General features: G+C 45.9%; 1 protein-coding gene across 1 annotated transcript in view; it reads right to left on the bottom strand.

Annotated features, from left to right (window-relative positions):
- The window catches only part of GLO1 (glyoxalase I), a 30351-nt gene extending 13903 nt beyond the window's left edge, over positions 1-16448 (bottom strand). The window contains exon 1 of the mRNA XM_075555165.1: positions 16284-16448. Coding sequence (XP_075411280.1) covers positions 16284-16367 — 84 coding nt within the window. The 5' untranslated portion in view covers positions 16368-16448. The remainder of the gene's footprint in view (positions 1-16283) is intronic.
- Positions 16449-17515: the final 1067 nt, after the last annotated feature.

Raw genomic sequence — 17515 nt, 5'->3', positions numbered from 1 at the left:
GTAAATTCATGGTGTTGAGATTATTCACAATACTTGGACAATAATCATTATTAATATCAACCATTAAAAACAACATGTTGCCTAGGAGTTTTACTTCATTGGTACAATAACTGACATACATTAATAATCCCATTTTATACATGAAAAATTGACACCCCATAATGATTAAACTAGACATCTAAGCCTTCTGATTCTAGTTCAGGTCTCTTTCTACCTTACAGACTCTAAGTTGTAAATCAGGTGAGACCTTCCCAAAAGGTTAGGATTCTCTTAAACTCATGATCTTGACAAAACAGGCCCAATACCTTTGACTTCTAATGTAGCATGGGCATCTCTCCCTTTAACTCCCATTGTGTAATACATCCTGGATTCACTCAGCATCACGAAGACATGGAAATAACCAAAATGTACCATTTCAGCATCAAAACTCATTTAAAACAAACAAGTCCCAAGCTATTTTATTGTATTCAGCTGGTGTCAATGTTTTTTTATATCATTTTATTAGGGGCTCATAAAACTCTTATCACAATCCATATATACATCAATTGTATAAAGCACATTTATTGCCCTCATCATTCTCAAAATATTTGCTCTCCATTTAAGCCCCTGGCATCAGCTCCTCGCTTTTTCGTCTCCCTTCCTGCTACCCCCTCCCTCATGAACCCTTGATAATTTATAAATTATTATTTTGTCATATCTTGCCCTGTCCGACGTCTCCCTTCACCCACTTCCCTCTTGTCCGTCCCCCAGGGAGGAGGTTATATATAGATCATTGTAATCAGTTCCCCCTTCCAACCAATCTTCTCTCCACCCTCCCAATATGACCACTCACACCACTGGTCCTGAAGAGATCATCTGCCTGGATTTCCTGTATTTCCAGCTCCTATCTGTACCAGTGTACATCCTCTGGTCTAGCCAGATTTGTAAGGTAGAATTGGGATCATGATAGTGAGGGGGGAGGAAGCATTTAGGAACTAGGGGAAAGTTGTATGTTTCATCATTGCTACATCACATCCTGACTGGCTCCTCTCCTCCCAGAGACCCTTCTATAAGGGGATGTCCAGTGGCCTACAAATGGGCTTTGGGTCTCTATTCCACACTCCCCACCTCATTCACAGTGATATGATTTTTTGTTCTGAGGATGCCTGATACCTGATCCCTTCAACACGTGGTGATTGCACAGGCTGGTGTGCTTCTTCCATGTGGGCTTTGTTGCTTCTGAGCTAGATGGCCACTTGTTTATCTTCAAGCCTTTAAGACCCCAGACGTTATATCTTTTGATAGCTGGGCACCATCAGCTTTCTTCGCCACATTTGCTTATTCACCCACTTTGACTTCAATGAGCATATCAGGGAGGTGAGCACACAATGATATGATTTTTTTTGTTCTTTGATGCCTGATAACTGATCCGCCTTTGGCACATCTTGATCACGCAGGCTGGTGAGCTTCTTCCATGTGGGCTTTGTTGCTTCTGAGCTAGATGGCCACTTGTTTATCTTCAAGCCTTTAAGACCCCAGATGTTATATCTTTTGATAGCTGGGCACCATCAGCTTTCTTCGCCACATTTGCTTATTCACCCACTTTGACTTCAATGAGCATATCAGGGAGGTGAGCACACAATGATATGATTTTTTTTGTTCTTTGATGCCTGATAACTGATCCGCCTTTGGCACATCTTGATCACGCAGGCTGGTGAGCTTCTTCCATGTGGGCTTTGTTGCTTCTGAGCTAGATGGCTGCTTGTTTACCTTCAAGCCTTTAAGACCCTAGACGCTATATTTTTTGATAGTCAGGCACCATCAGCTTTCTTCACCACATTTGCTTATTCACCTGCTTTGTCTTCAGTGTTTTTTGTCAGGAAGGTGAGCATCATAGAATGCCAACTTAATAGAAGAAAGTATTCTTGCATTAAGGGAGTACTTAAGTGGAGGCCCAATGTCCTTCTGCAACCCTAATACTAAACCTATACATATATGCACATAGACCTATCCCCCCATCCTCATAGATATATTTACATATGTACATGCCTTTATTTAGACCTCTATAAATGCCCTTTGCCTCCCAGCTCTTTCCTCTATTTCCCTTGACTTTCCTCCTGTCCCACTATCATGCTCAGTCCCCAACAGGGTTTCAGTAATTCCTCTTGGTTACATTACCCTTGATCACGCCCTTCCAGGCCTCCTACACCCTCCTCACCTCCGATTTGGATCACTTGTTGCTCCCTTGTTTCTGGGTTTGTTAACACCACTACCTTTCCCCCCACCTTCTCCTCTCCAATGTCCCCCCGGGACTGTAGGTTCTGTTGTTTTCTCCTCCAGCCTATCTTATTTAGACAGACCTGCAGAGATAATAACATGCACAAAAACAAGACAGAGCACAACCAAGCAACAATATACAACAAGCCAATGACAAAAACAAAACACAACAAGAAAGAAAAGCTTATAGTTAGTTCAAGGACTGTTTGTTGGCTTTTAGGAGTGTTTTCCAGTCCAATCTGTTGAGGCAACAAGCCCTGGCCCCAAAGTCCATGTTCAACATTCCCTGGGGACCTTGCTGCTACATTCTCTTGCTGTTCTGTTGCACCCCCTTAGTATTTTGCCTAGGTGTGGCGGGATCAGATCAGGCGCAATTCCCACACTGTGTCTCTGTGTCTATGGCCTGGCTGCTCTAATTGGGAACATCGTCCTCAAGGCCTGGTGGGGCAGGATGTGCTCTACTCTCACCCTCCCCCTTCATCTGCTCCCGTGTGCTCCGATCAGATATGTCCCTCTCCCGGAGCTTCAGATTCAGTGCCATCCTTTGAAATAAATTTTTCTGGGGGGAGGGGCAGGTGTACATGGGATTGGGGCTGGCTCCTCAAGTGCCAATGAATGTTAATGGCTTTATTCCCAATTTTTCAGCATATAAGTGCAGCTGGCTCTGCAGCTACAGGCTTCTGGAAAATTGGGATGGCTTTTCCAGGTCAGCTGCTCTGCTCCGTAGCATCTTAGTGTCAGCTGAGACAGGCCCAGAAGCAGCTCGGAGATCCAGACCTGGCCTTGCTTTCTCCCGGGGAGCATATCCAAAGGCCACCTACAACGTCACGCTGTGCCTGCAATGAAGTGAGTCACTCCCCTCTTGCCCGCTCAACAAGAAAAGGCAGCGAGACGACTGCAGAGTCTGCACATAAAAATAAGACACTCGGAATGCTACAAAAACAGCAAAGAGCCCCCTCTCCTGGTTAATATGAGTGACTGCTGCTTCTCTACACGGCAGTGGAAACCTGAGTAGCCAGCTGGCTTCAAGACAAAACCCTGCGTGTGATTCTTCAGGTCCTGACCAAGACTGGTCCAGGCACGTCTCAGAGGGAAAGCAGCCTTTCCTACACCAGACTTAGGGTACCACTACTCTGGAGGAGGAGCTATAGGCAAGGCCTCAGTCGCATTCCATGAGCTTTGGCTCTGGAATTCCAAATCTGCAGGGATCCAGCTGGCCCTGGCCCACTGGGTGCCATTCCTTAGGGAAAACATTGAGGGGCTTGCCCCTCTCCTTTGGGCCTCTTGTTTATTCTATAGTACTCAGTGCAAAAAGGCTCAATTGTTACTTTCTGTTTGGAATATCTATTCTTCCCTTCTTGATAATATTCATTAGGATAACGAACTAATCAGAATGAATCTAATCTGGAATAAATCTTGTTTCCTTAGCAAACCAAAGCAACATTGGTGCTATTGAGTTTATTCTGACTCATGGTGACACTCTTAGGCCAAAGGAGGCTTGCTCACTGGAGCCCTGGTGGACTTCTTAGCATAAAGCCAGCAGTTCAAATCCACAACCCACTCCGAGGGAGAAAAATGAGGCTGTCTGCTCCCATAAAGATTCAGAGCCCTGTAAACCCATTGGGCAGATCTCCTGTCTTACAACGGGCACTCTGAGTCGGAATTGACTCGATGACAGTGACATTGAGAACTGCCCCACTGGGTCTCTAAGGCTGTAAATCTTTAGAGAAGCAGACTGCCACATCTTCCTCCTGTGGGGTAGCTGGTGGGTGCAAACCATCCAGCTTTTAGTTAGCAGCCACACACTTAACAAGTGTGCCGCCGCAGGGGCCTTTCTGCTTCCCTAAACCAGCTACCACGAGTCCGAGTGGATAATAGATTCCTTCTCACGCTTCGTGCTGACATACCTGCCCCACAGGTCTGTATCACGTGCATTCTCCTTTGTGAAAATTGAGCAATGAACCTAGCTTGTTCAATCCCAGGTGTACAAGGGGCTTCAAATGGTTTGTGGAAAAATGGAATGAAAAGATAATGGAGTTTTCCCACAAACTCTTTAAGCACCCTCATATGACTGATGGTCTTCAACCAGAGGGGGTTACTGACTAGCTCTCTACCTCCCACGTGCTGGTCAGTTCTGCATGATAACCCCATTTGAATGTGACCCTGGTTAGTCCATCAAGAAGGAACCCTCCTGCTGCCATGGGTAGGTGCTCAGAGGCTAACCGAAAGCTTGGCAGCTCTAACGTACCAGTTGTTCTGTAGATGTGGCAGCCTGCTTCTGTAACAATTACAGCCTTAGAAACCTTACTTGGAAAACATTTGTACTCTGTCTGCCCTATTGGGTCACTGAACTGAAATTGATTTGATGGCAGTGGGTTGAGCTTGGGTGTTTGTTCAAGCATGTAGTAACTTAGGTGCCACAAGGAGACTTCATAAGATACAGAATAAGGTTACTAATCAGCTGACCTTAGACTAGGACACCTGGATTATCTGGGGAGCCTTGATGTAATTAAGTACCTGCGCCCTTACATTCAGAAGAAGAAGGCAGAAGAGTCCTTCAGAGAAGAGATGAAGGAGAAGAAGGCAGAAGGAGCAACTCTGGAAGCACAGGAGGCTGTGACTTTATATTAAGGGGAGAAAACAATTTGGAAAAGGAGAGTGAGAATGAACAGACAACTTGAATAACATAGGCAATGGCCTTGAATTCCATATGCAAAAAGGGTTGAACTGGTGTATGTTGTGTTTATTTTCAACAACCGCAACAAAAATTGTTTTAAAAGAAGACAAAGGGGAGGTCTGGCTGAGGGGAAGTGAGGTTCCTAGTGTGAGAAGGATCCATCTGGGCTCTGAGATGTAAGGGCGCACAGGTAAGGACGCTGGGACAGCCTCAGCTAACAGACAGCAAGGACACAGGGACCTTGGTCTTACAACTGCTAGGAACTGAGTCCAGCACTCAGCCAACAACCAGCATGGGCCTCCTGGGAGGCACACAGCCCTGCCCACACCTGGCATTAGCCTGGTGGACTCTGCTGTTTGACTTCTACCCTACATACACTGTGTGTGTGTTTTACTCTACTCCACACTAATTTCTAGCAGTTCACTGAACAAGGCTCACATGCTATAGCCATGGAACTTTTATACTGGGTGTCCCTTTCTTGGAATGCTCTTTCCCCAGACAGCCACTTTTCCTAACGAATCTTTTTAAGTTTTATCAAATGATGTCATTTTCTCAAAGAAGTCTTTCTCAAACTAAACTCATTCCATTTAGTTGATTTCAACTCATGGGGCAAAGTAGAATGACCCTATAGGACAGAGAATTGTTTCTGTGGGTTTCCGAGTCTGTAAAACATTATGGGAGCAGAAAGCCTCATCTTTTCACCATAGAGCAGCTGGTGGTTTTGAACTGCTGACCTTGCAGTTAGCAGACCAATGGTTAAACCACTATGCCACCAGGGGTCCTAGAAGCCTTTCTAGGGCACCCTAATTAAAACTGTAACTCTGTACGTCAATCTCTGTATATCCTGTTTCATTTTCTTCTTCCATAGCACTTAACTTTTAATATGCCATACAATCACATAATTATAAAATCACATACATCTTTATATATTTATATTGTAACACCTTTCCTCTCTGACACATGTTTGTTTTGGTCACTGATATTTCCTAATGAATAAGTGACCTTTTGCATTCTCCTTACACCTCACCTCCTTGATCAAGTTGTACCCAACATTATTGGCCTCTTCTACAGTTAGAAATAAGAGAAAGTATAAGCTAACAAAATAGCCCTTTCAAAGCTGCTCATCGGTTTTCAATCCATCAGTGACACCGAGCTCCCATTCATCACAGGGAGCCTCAGTTTTCTGGAGCCATCGTTAGCACTGCTAGAGTACAAACACGACTGTGTGGTCTTTCTGTCCGATCCATCCACACAGGCTACACAAAAGCCATGTCTGCAGGCGCTGTGCCAAGAAATGTAAAGCAAGTTGGGTAACCCTCCCCCTTCCTCCCCTCCCCTACGCCACCTACCCCATCCTTACCTGTGCGCCCATTCTAGACCTAGCCTACGATCTTTCAAGAAAGAGTTCTGACTTTAAGAGTCTTTAGGGGTTCATCTTCTTGGACTTTTCTTGGGGTTTATCTAAGGAAATAACCAGGAACCATGACAAGAATGTGTACACAAGCTATTCACCCCTACCCACATCTAATGACTATAAGCCAGACACTCTTCTCAGCGATTTGCAGACATAAACTCAGTTACGTAATTCATAACAACTGTTTGAGGTAGTATTGTTGCCCCAATTTTACCTCTGATCGAGTAAGAGGCAAAATAAAAATTTCAACCCTGAAAGTCTGGTTTCAACCCCCTTGCTAAAGTGACTCCAAAAATAAAGAAATTGCTATTAGATAATTGATGGTCTTAACACATTTAAAATGTCGATTCAGAAGAACACAATGTCATGCGGACATACACACGGTCTTTTAGTTTAACAAGCAGACTACAGGCGTTGATACCACCAGCTGCTGTGGTGTGGGTTCTGACGCCCTGTGGCCCCTTGGGCGTCAGCACAGAGCAGGGTTCCATGGAGCTTGACGTGGTTGCTTGCTTGGGAAAAGATCATCGACCTTTCTTCCAAGAAAGGGGAGACTTAAAGTTCCAATCTTTTGGTTAGCAGCAGATGGTATTACCTTTACACCTCCAAGAACGCCACTATTTCATTTAATATGCTATTAGGATTCATTATAACTCAAAATTAATAATGTTAAAGCCTTTAATTTTATTCTCTATTAACACAGCTATGTATTTATGAATGTCTAACACACACTATACAATAGTATTAAAATTAATTTAAGAAGTATCAATGTCCCCCTCGCCAAGCTTCCCAAACTTCAAGAGTGTTGTCAATGCTCATAATTAAAAAATAAAAATATCCTTAGCTGCAATACCTTCGTAGTCACTCCCGAGTTTGAAGGTAGCCCTAGTCGCACTGTGAAGGAGACCTGGTGGTGGTATAGCTATGTGTTTGGCTGCAATAAGAAATGCCGGCAGTTCGACACCACCAGCCACTCTGCAGGTAAAAGAAGGGGCTTTCTACTCCCGCAAATCGTTGCAGTCTCAGAAACCCACAAGGGCAGTTCTGTTCGATCCTCTAGGGCTGCAATGAGTCAGCATCAATTGGATGACAGTGAGTTTGAAGGTTTGTTTGGTGGTGCTGTCGGGCTGCTTAACCACAAGGCTCCAAGCCACCAGGTGCTTGCTCCCTTGGACAAAGATGAGACTATCTGCTCAGGTAAAGGTCGACAGCCTCAGAAACCCTTCATAAGTTGGAATCAACTCAATGGCAGTTAAGTTTGGTTTTCATTTTAAAATTCAGAACCAAAGCTTCTAGAAGCTCCAGAAGGAACAGCCAAGGCTACCTCAACCAAAACTCACAGCCGTTGAGTCAATATTGAGTCACGGTGCCTCCCGCGGGTTTCCGAGACTGGAACTGGTAATGGGAGTAGAAAGCCAGGCGGACCGCAGCCCAACCTGTAACCAGGACACCACCAGGGCTCCTCAAAGGTAAGATAATTCTTCTAGTCCAGCTACAATTTGCCAGTCATGTGATTTTATCATAAACGATGCTGCCTAAAAGCAATCGTTCATTTTTACCAGTTTCCTGGGAAACAGAGCAGGAGTTATCCTCCTCTGAAAAGGGAAAGCAGTTCTTAATTCTTGACCCCTAGATATTATATCTCCCATAAAACAAATATCAATTTAGTGTTTTTTCCCCTACCTGACCTAATAGATAAATAAATCGACCTTTCACTTGCTTTCAATGAAGATCCTTTTGGAAATACAAGCGTATATAGGAGGAATCAGATTGTACCCCAGGTTGATGTAAGATACATTTTCTAAAAACTACCTTCCTCTATCTAGGGTGACTTCGCTTACTTCATCTGTACCAGGAGGTGACAGGTTATTCTAGAAATGATCCAGCTACGCTTTTTCGATTTCTTCTATTTTGGTGAGGATTGGTGGCTGTCAGGTAAGCGTGGGGCTGCTAAGCACAAGATTGGCAATTCAAACCCGTCAGCTGCACCGAGGGAGGAAGGTGAAGCTGTCTGCTCCCATCAAGATTCCCAGTCTCAGCAATCCTGAAGTGAGTGTGAAGGGGCTCAGTGGCAGTGTGTTTGGCTATTCTAACAAGCCTCATGCCATTCTCTCCTCCCATTCCACACATCACCAGCCAACCACACGCTGTAGATGAAGTTACCCTGGAGACAGGGAAGAGAGAATGGCTGAGAGGAACAAAGGAAAGTTTAAATGGAGAAAAAAAAAAGGAATTAAAAAAAAATTTTTTTAAGTATATATATTTTAAATTAGCACATATGCCAAACTATTCCTGTGGCAGACAGGAGAAATAGGAAAAGTCCAGAAGCATCCAGTGTCGTGAGGCTTTTCAATTCTCACACAGAGGAAGAAAAAACACACATGTAAGTATGAGGAAAAAATAATAATCCTTGAGAGGCAGTACAGTCCAAATGCTGGTTCTACCTCTGTGACCTTGGATCTCAGTTGGGACACCTTCAGAATGGAGAAAACACGACCCCTATTCCACGGGATGGAGCCCTGATTAAGTACTCCACTGGCAAGGCGAAGGTAGATGGTTCAAACCTACCATCTGCTCTGTGGGAGAAAGCTGTGGCAATCTGCTTACTCAGCTAAACATGATACCCACCTTCCGGATATGATCGCTGAAGACAGACGTGTCCATAAGCAAACGTGGTGAAGAAAGCTGATGGTGCCCAGCTATTAAAAAGATATAGCATCTGGGGTCTTAAAGGCTTGAAGACAAACAAGCAGCCATCTAGCTCGGAAGCAACAAAGCCCACAGAGAAGAAGCACACACACCTAAGTGAACACAAGGTGTTGAAGGGATCAGGTAGCAGACAACAAAGAACAAAAACTATCATTGTGTGATCACCTTCCCCACATAAACGCTGAAGACAAATGTGTACATAAATAAGTGTGGTGAAGAAGGATGATGGTGCCCGGCTATCGAGAGATATAGTGTCTGGGGACTTAACGGCTTGAAAGTAAACAAGCAGCCATCTAGCCCAGAAGCAACAAAGCCCACATGGAAGAAGCACACCAACATGTGTGATCATGAAGGGCCAAAGCGACCAGGTTTCAAGCAACAAAGGCAGGGGAAAAAATCATATCATCGTGAAGAGGGGAGTGCATAATGGGGACCCAATGCCCATCTGTAGACAACTGGACATCCCTTGCAGAGGGGTAGTGGGGAGGAGATGAGTCACTCAGGTTTCAGTGTAGCAATAATGAAACTCACAACCTTCCTCTAGTTCTTAAACACTTCCTCCCTCGCAACTATCATGATCCCAATTCTACCTTGCAAACCCGGTTAGACCAGAGGATGTGCAGCAGTACAGTTGGGATCTGGAAAAACAAGGAATCCAGGACAGATAAACCCCTCAGGACCAACAGTGAGAGTGGGGACACTGGGAGGGAAGGGGGTATAAAAAGAGGGAACTGATCTCGGGGATCTACATATAACCTCCTCTCTGGGGGATGGGCAACAGGAAAGTGGGTGAAGGAAGATACCGGGTAGTGTAAGATAAGGTAAAATAATAATTTATAAATTATTAAGGGCTCATGAGGGAGGGGGGAGCAGGGAGGGAGGGGGAGGGAAAAAAGGAAAATGAGCTGATTCCAGGAATCTAAGCAGAAGGCAATTTTTGAGAATGATGAGAGCAACGAGTGTATAAGGGTGTTTTACTCAATTGATGTATGTACGGATTATGCTAAGAGTTGTATGAGCCCCAATAAAATGATTTAAAAAAAGATTTACAGTCTGGGAACCCCATGGCGTGGTGGTTAGAGGCAGCTCTACTCTGTCCTAGGGGGTTGCTTGGGGTCAAAACTGACACCATGACATTGTGTTTGGGTTTACTTTGGGAGATGTTCCAAGAGTCGAGTTGAAGAGTATATGGGACAATACATAAAAGTGATTAATCCACAGCAAGCGACTTGCCTCACCTGGTGTTTGCAGTTATTATTAAAGATCAACTTTCCACAACTACGATAGCTATTTCTTTTGATTCCCAAATCAGCATTCCCCAGCCCACCCCTCTAAGCTCAGCTCTGGACTAACATGTCTACTGGTGTTAAAATATGGAGTTTAGCAGATTCAAAAAGCACACTGCACTGTATTTCCAACAGAGAAGGCCTCTAGCACCTTTTGTTAGTCCATGCCAGGCACCTGAAGTCCACCCTTCCGCCCTCCTTTCCTGCTTCCTCCCTTCCTCTCACCACTCCTCCTCCAATCCAATCCAAGCCTCCTTTTGCCTTCTGAAATGATCTTGCTCAAGCCTCTCGACTTACTTTTTGCCTAGACTACGGTCATAGTAAAGAGCTCTGGTGGCGCTGTGGGATAAACATTCGAGTTTATCCCACAGGTTGCAAGGTTGGTGGTTTAAAGCCACCAGCCGATCCTTGGGGGAAAGATGAGACCATCGGCTCCTGTGGAGATTTGAAGCCTTGGAGACCTTACACAGGGTCACTATGAATGGGAATCAACTCAACTCCACGGCAGGGGTGTCTCTCACAGGCTCTCGGGTCTCTCTGCTTCTTGCAGGCTGATCGGAATGAATGGGATCCATTATCTTCACCGCTACCAAGTGACCCTTCTATAATGAAAACCTAATTGGGTCAGCCTTAACGAACACGAATCCTTCTGTGGCTCCTTGCTGCTCTTGGGAGAAGGTCCCAACGTAAGCACATACGGTTACCACACTCTTCTCTGACCATCGTTTCTTTAAATAGGCCATCATTTATTGTTGCTGTTGTTAAATTTCACCCACATTATAAATAAACAAATACCCTCAATAAATGCATATGTTCTTAATTATAGATGTACATTATCAAATATATTTACCCAGTAGAAATCGCTATAGGGTGAGATACACAAGCACCCAGTGACTGTACTGTGTGTGCACATGCACACACACACACCACTGCCCGATAGCTGAAGGCTCACTGCATTACCTGGAGGACCCGCATGGACCTGTTTCAGTTCTCAGATGCCTGCATGCCTTCATGCGCAGTGTGAGTCTGTCTAGCACAGTTACCATCCACCTGCCCAGTGTCCTCCTTCCCCCTCACTTCCATTTTCTCTCACTCCGACCCCTGAAGCAAACTTTATCTGGTTACCTTCTCTATTCATGGCAGCACAGGTCATGTCCCAATACTAAAAGCTTTTTTATAAAATCTTTAAAAAAATCATCTTATCGGGGGCTCTTATAGCTCTTACAACATTCCATACATAAATTGTATCAAGGATATTTGTACATGTTGCCATCATTATTTCTAAAACATTTTCTACTTGTGTCCTTGGTATAAGCTCCTCTTTTTTCCCCTCCCTCCCTCACACTCATGAATCCTTGATCAATTATATACTGTTATTATTATTTCACATCTTACACTGTCTGTTGCCTCCCTTCACCCACATTTCTGTTATTCATCCCCTTTTGGGGAGGAGGGACTATATATCCAACCTTGTGATGGGTTCTCCCTTTCTCCCCTTGCCCCCTCACTGGCCATCCCTCTACCCTGATATTGCTACTCCCACTACTGTTCCTGGGGTGTTTATCTGTCCTGAATCCCATGTGTTGAGAGCGCTTACCTGTACCAATGTGTGTTCTCCGGCCTAGCCAGATTTGTAAGGTAGAACTGGGTCATGGTAGTGGGGGAGGAAGCATTGGGGACTAGAGGAATGACGTGTGTTTCGTAGATACTATACTGCACCTTGGTTGAATCGTCTCTTCCTCATAACCCTTCTGTGGGGGGATAGCCAGTTGTCTAGAGATGGGCTTTGGGTCTCCACTCCAACCCTACTCTTTTGCGTCAATATAGTTGTTTGTTTTGGATCTTTTGATACCTGATCCCATCAACACCTCATGATCACACAGGCTGGTGTACTTCTTCCATGTGGGCTTATTTGCTTCCCTGCTAGATGGCTGCTTGTTTAACTTCAAGCCTTTAGACCCCAGACACTATATATTTGATAGCCACGCACCATCTGCTTTCTTTACATTTGTAAAAGCTTTTCTTGACTCTCATATAGGACCAAAACACAAACCAAACCCACTGCTATTGAGGCGATTCCAATTCATTGTGACAGGGTAGAAATTGTGGTAGCATACTGGTAATATATTAGGCTGCTAACTGCATGGTAGTTTTGAACTGCATTTTACCTCATTCTCCCTTCTTACCTAGAGAGGTCTACACTGGATTGCTAATCTCAAGGTCAGTAGCTCAAACCTACCTGGTGCTCACTGGGAGAAAGATGAGGCTTTCTGCTCCTGTAAAGATTGATAGCCTCAAGTTGCTATGAGGTGAAACAATGGCTTTGGTGTATTTAGTTAGGTGTCCACCCACCAGCCTTCCTAGGTAGCTTTACGCCCGTGTTACTAAATCAACAGTCAAGTGTCCTCACAAGATCATTCAATGACAGACGGGGGGTGGGGGTGGGGGACCTTAAGTGCAGGTCTTCAGAGTCCAAATACTGCCAGCTCACATCAAGCATTACTGCCGCTTTTGAAAATGCCTCCCTCCCATGTTCCTAGGGTAGGCTACCATTTCAATAGCACGCTAACCCTCGTTCCATCTTGGGTCAGTTTTGGCATGTGTGGGGGAAGGGCAGGGATGGTCTTAGTTAGCCTGGTATCTCTTAAAGTACCTGCCATGCACAGGCAAGCTGAAGCTAGGCTGACTTCAGTTTGTTCGGGTTTATATTTCTTCTCTCATGGCAAGTTCCAAAAGAACTGCTGGAGTCAGTGCCCAGAGGCAGGACAGGTCAGAGGTGGGGAGAGTGGACTCCTCCTGGACCAGTGTGACTAACGCCTCTCTGCCCGACCCCCTCTGTATACAATGGGGACAAGTTATGCTTTCCTCACCGCTCTTCAATGTACACATTAAAAAGTTTTAATAACTTTGAGGGATTCAGCTGTGTCCCTCTGCAACAGAAGTAAGTGTGAGGACAAAGGTCAGGTCCTACAGCAGGGGTGGACCATGTCCAGTCCTCGGGCTGTGTACGGTCCCTGAAGTCATCAATACCAGCGAGAAGCGGGGCCAACTCACCCTGACCCTACTGGCGGGCAGAACTGCCTCTGTGGGTTTCCAAGCCTGCCAATCTTGATGGGGTACTAAGCCTCATCTTTCTCCCTCAGAGCTGCTGCTGAGTTCCGACTGTCGGCCTTGCGGTTCGCAGCCCAACTCATGGCCGACGAGTGATGTTAGAAACATCCAAACGGCCCTTGGCAGAACAAAGGCTCCCCATCCTTGGCCTGCAGGGTAGGAGGAGTAAACTGTGCCAGTGAGGTTCTCGTAGGCCGGCCCTTGCCCCTCTGGGAGAACAAGCCGGGCATTGTCATCACGGAAAACCATTCCTCAGCACAGCCTGCCTGCCTTTTTTCTCACCAACGTAGTTTTCTCTTTTCTTAAAACTTCTTCACATTCAGTCCCCAGGATTGTCCTTTGAGGAAATCGATCAAGACTCCCTTCTGGGAATCCCTTAAACCAGCCTCCTTAACTTTTTGATCTGATCTCTGCCGTGACTTTAACTGGCTCTGCTGATCCCCTCAGAAGTCACTGATTTAATAGACCTCTTTTTTTGAAGGGACCCTACTCAAACAGACTTGTGTGATACCGAGAGGCTTCAATGATGGCCAAGACATGTTTAAACATATTTTCTATAGGATCCTAGTAATAATACTGTATGACTTAACCGTGTTTATGTGTGTACATTTGCGAGGGGGGTGAAAAAAAAGTTTGTAGAAAACAATAGAATTAAGAGATAATGAAAGTTTTCCATGAACATTTAGAAGCCTCCCTAGTAGGTGTATGTGTACATACATAAATTCTGCAGTGACTAACATTTTTCCTAACAGGTGTCAAAGACTTAAGCAGTTAGAGCAGGGGTTCTCAACCTGTGGGTTGCGACCCCTTTGGGGGGCAGAATGACTCTTTCACAGCGGTCGTCTAAGACCATCAGAAAACACATATGGTATTTCAATGGTCTTAGGAACTGAGGCAGCGCTCTTCTGTCTTCAGGCGGGTCCGCCCACATGCAGAGATGCCCACATATAAATACCATGCGTGAAGACTGTTACCTATGCTACACCATGCTTCAAGATAAAATTTCATTGACTTATCATTAGAAATAAATATTTCATAATATATAATTACTTCATTTTTGTGATTAATCAGTATTCTTTCATTATGTTCAATTTTTAAAAATGAAAAAACATCCTGTATATCAGATAGTTACATGATGACTCATAACAGTAGCAAAATTACAGTTAAGAGATAGCAATGAAAATAATTTTATGGTTGGGGGTGGTCACCACAGCATGAGGAACTGTACTAAAGGGTCGAGGCATTAGGAAGGTTGAGAATCACTGAGTTAGAGGCTTCTGACTCTTGCCTAAAGTCTGAATAAAGACCATATTCCATCTTTAAGGAATTTGCAAATTACAGCAGCCAAGTGAATAGAGAAATGTAAGGGTGTTGACTGGCGTTGGTGAGAACGCTGGAATAAACTCCCAGAGGGGCTCTGTGTCTACTCCTGACAATGCATGGAGGCACCACACCTGAGTGAGCTACACCAGTGACTCAGTACAGACATGTTAAGCAAGCTCTTGGGGTGCAAACTTTCAGACCACGCCCGAAATTGGGGGTGGTTGGGGAGTGCAGGGTGGAGGCCTAAAGCCAATCTGTAAGCAATTGGACATCCCCCTTACAGAAGGGTTGTGGGGAGAAGACTAGCCAGTCAGGGTGCAGTGTAGCACCGATGAAACACAGCATTTTCTGGTTCTTTAATGCTTCCTCCCCGCCAACTGTCATTACCATAATTCTACCTTAGAAATCTGGCTAGACAGGAGCATGTACATGGGGTACAGATAAGAGCTGGAAACACAGGGGATATAGGACAGATAAACTCCTCAGGACCAATATTGAGAGTATCCATATCAGGAGGGGAAGAAGGTCAGGGGGGTGGGGGTGGGGGGAAGGTTTAAAGGGGGAACCGATCACTACGACCTACCTATAACCCGCTCCCAGGGGGATGGGTAGACATCGGACAGTGCAAGACATGAAAAAATAATAACTTGTAAATTATCAAGGGTTCACGAGGGAGGGAGGGGGAAAATGAGGAGCTGATACCAAGGGCTCAAGTAGAAAGAAAATGTTTTGAAAACGGAGACTGTGACATATGTACAAATGCACCTGAGGCAATGGCTGTATATGTATGGGCTGTGATAAGAGTTGTACGAGTCCCCAATAAAGTGATTTAAAGGGAAAAAAAAGATCTCCAGTGTAAAACGATAAGGTCGGAGAAGGAAGTGTTATTCCCCCAGATCTAAGTTCCACACTTCTGTCACCCTTCCTGGGGGCCACTACGCACAGCCGCGGGGCAGGCAAGGTGTGGCCCGGGAAGGGAAATCCTAAGGTGCAGTTACCTTCCAAGTTTGGAAATGTTGCACGTGATGCATCGCGCTTAAGGAAAAAGGACCCACGGGGGAGAATAAATATTTTTAAAAATAGTAGAGAAAAAAAGAAAGAAAGAGCACCGAGGCTGGGAGCGGCTGGCGTGGCAGGGACCTTTGAACCTCGGACACCGGCTCTCGTGGGTATGGCGATCGGCCTGTGCAACCTCCACACCCGCAGATAAGGAGCCGGGGCCTCAGTTGGCCAGGACGTCCAGCTACTTTTCCAAGATCAACAAGTTCAAGTAGGCAGGTCCCGCCTGAAGAAACGAATGCCTTCTATTCACGGCGGCGCCCGCGAAGCCTCCCATGGGACACCGACCTCGCGCCCGTGCGCGGCGGGCGGACACACAGGCCGGGCGGCCCCGTGGGACCCGAACGCAGCCCGGGCCGGGCCGGGCCTGGCGGATCCGCTCTGGGCTCCCTCCCCCGCCCCGCTCACCCGGGGGTCCCAAGGCAGGGGGTTCGGGGTCTGCGCCCACCTTGGTGCTGGGGTCCGGGTCGGAGCAGCACTTGAGGGTGGCCTCCTCGGAGAGGCCGCCGGGCGCCGGCTGTGCGTCTGCCATGACGGCCCTGCAGTCGGTAGCGCGGAGGAGAGGCCCAGAGACGCGGCGACCGCGGACACTCCAGCCTCGCCCCGCGGCGGCTTTAATAAGCGGCGGCACCGGGCCGGGGGCGGGCGGGCGCCCGCTCACTGCTAGCCAATCGACGAGCTCGAAGCAAGTTAACTCTCTGCTGATTGGGTGCCCGGTGAGTCAGCGCCTGCGGCCACAGGCGCTCGACGCCTAGAGACTACACTTCCCAAGGTGCCTTGCGCGCAATAGAGGGGAGTACTCAAGTTAAAAATCCCAGTCTGCTGCTATCGATTTCCGACCCACAGCCACTTTTAAGACCGAGTACTACGGCACCACCGGGCTTCCGAGGGTGTAAATATTTATGGACGCGACTGGTGGGTTTGAGTGGCAGCTTTTCCCTTAGCATTAAAAATCCTATCATAATTGACAGTGTGTGGAAGCACGATGACTTCTCCAGCCTATCAAAAATCCTGCCGGCTGGAAAACGGAGTGTTTGAGTTAGTTGGGTCTCTGTTCACCTGCTAGGGAGCCCAGGGAGCACTGTGGTTAAGACGCTTGGCTGCTAACGACAGAAAGGTAACAACACTCTTGGGAACAACGACAAGGCGGTTCTGCTCTGCTCTATGGGCTCACTATGGAATCAACTCCACCGTAGTGGGTACTCAGAGTTCAGTAACCACCCATACACACCAACGAGCTACAACTTGATCGAAAAGTTGCCAGATTTAAGACTCTGGTGGAAAGTGAGAATTGGAGGTTGCTCTTTTTTAAATGATAAGGGCTCACAGTGTTTGTTTAAGCAGCACAGTATAAGAACAATAATAATACAATAAAATAAAAACCTCTGGCTTATTCAAAAGTCTGGGTCCAAGTTTTGGTTTCATTTTTTATTAGCTCTATATGCTTCTTATAATTGCTGACCTTTTTCTGAGCTTCCTTACAGGATTTTGGTGAGGATTATGGTTTGACAACGACCCCAATACACCTAACTTGAAGTGTTTTTTTTTTACATTAGTTTCTTTGAGTCTAAGGCATATCTTTAAATGTGTCTTCAATGAATAGTGCAGAGTGCTTTCCATAAACATTTCCCGTACAAAGACTAGGACTTAGTGGGTAAGCACTCAGCTGCTAGCAGTCCT

The sequence above is a fragment of the Tenrec ecaudatus genome, chromosome 7 (assembly GCF_050624435.1).
Source record: "Tenrec ecaudatus isolate mTenEca1 chromosome 7, mTenEca1.hap1, whole genome shotgun sequence".
NCBI lineage: Eukaryota > Metazoa > Chordata > Mammalia > Afrosoricida > Tenrecidae > Tenrec > Tenrec ecaudatus.
This window is presented reverse-complemented; position numbering and strand designations above follow the sequence as displayed.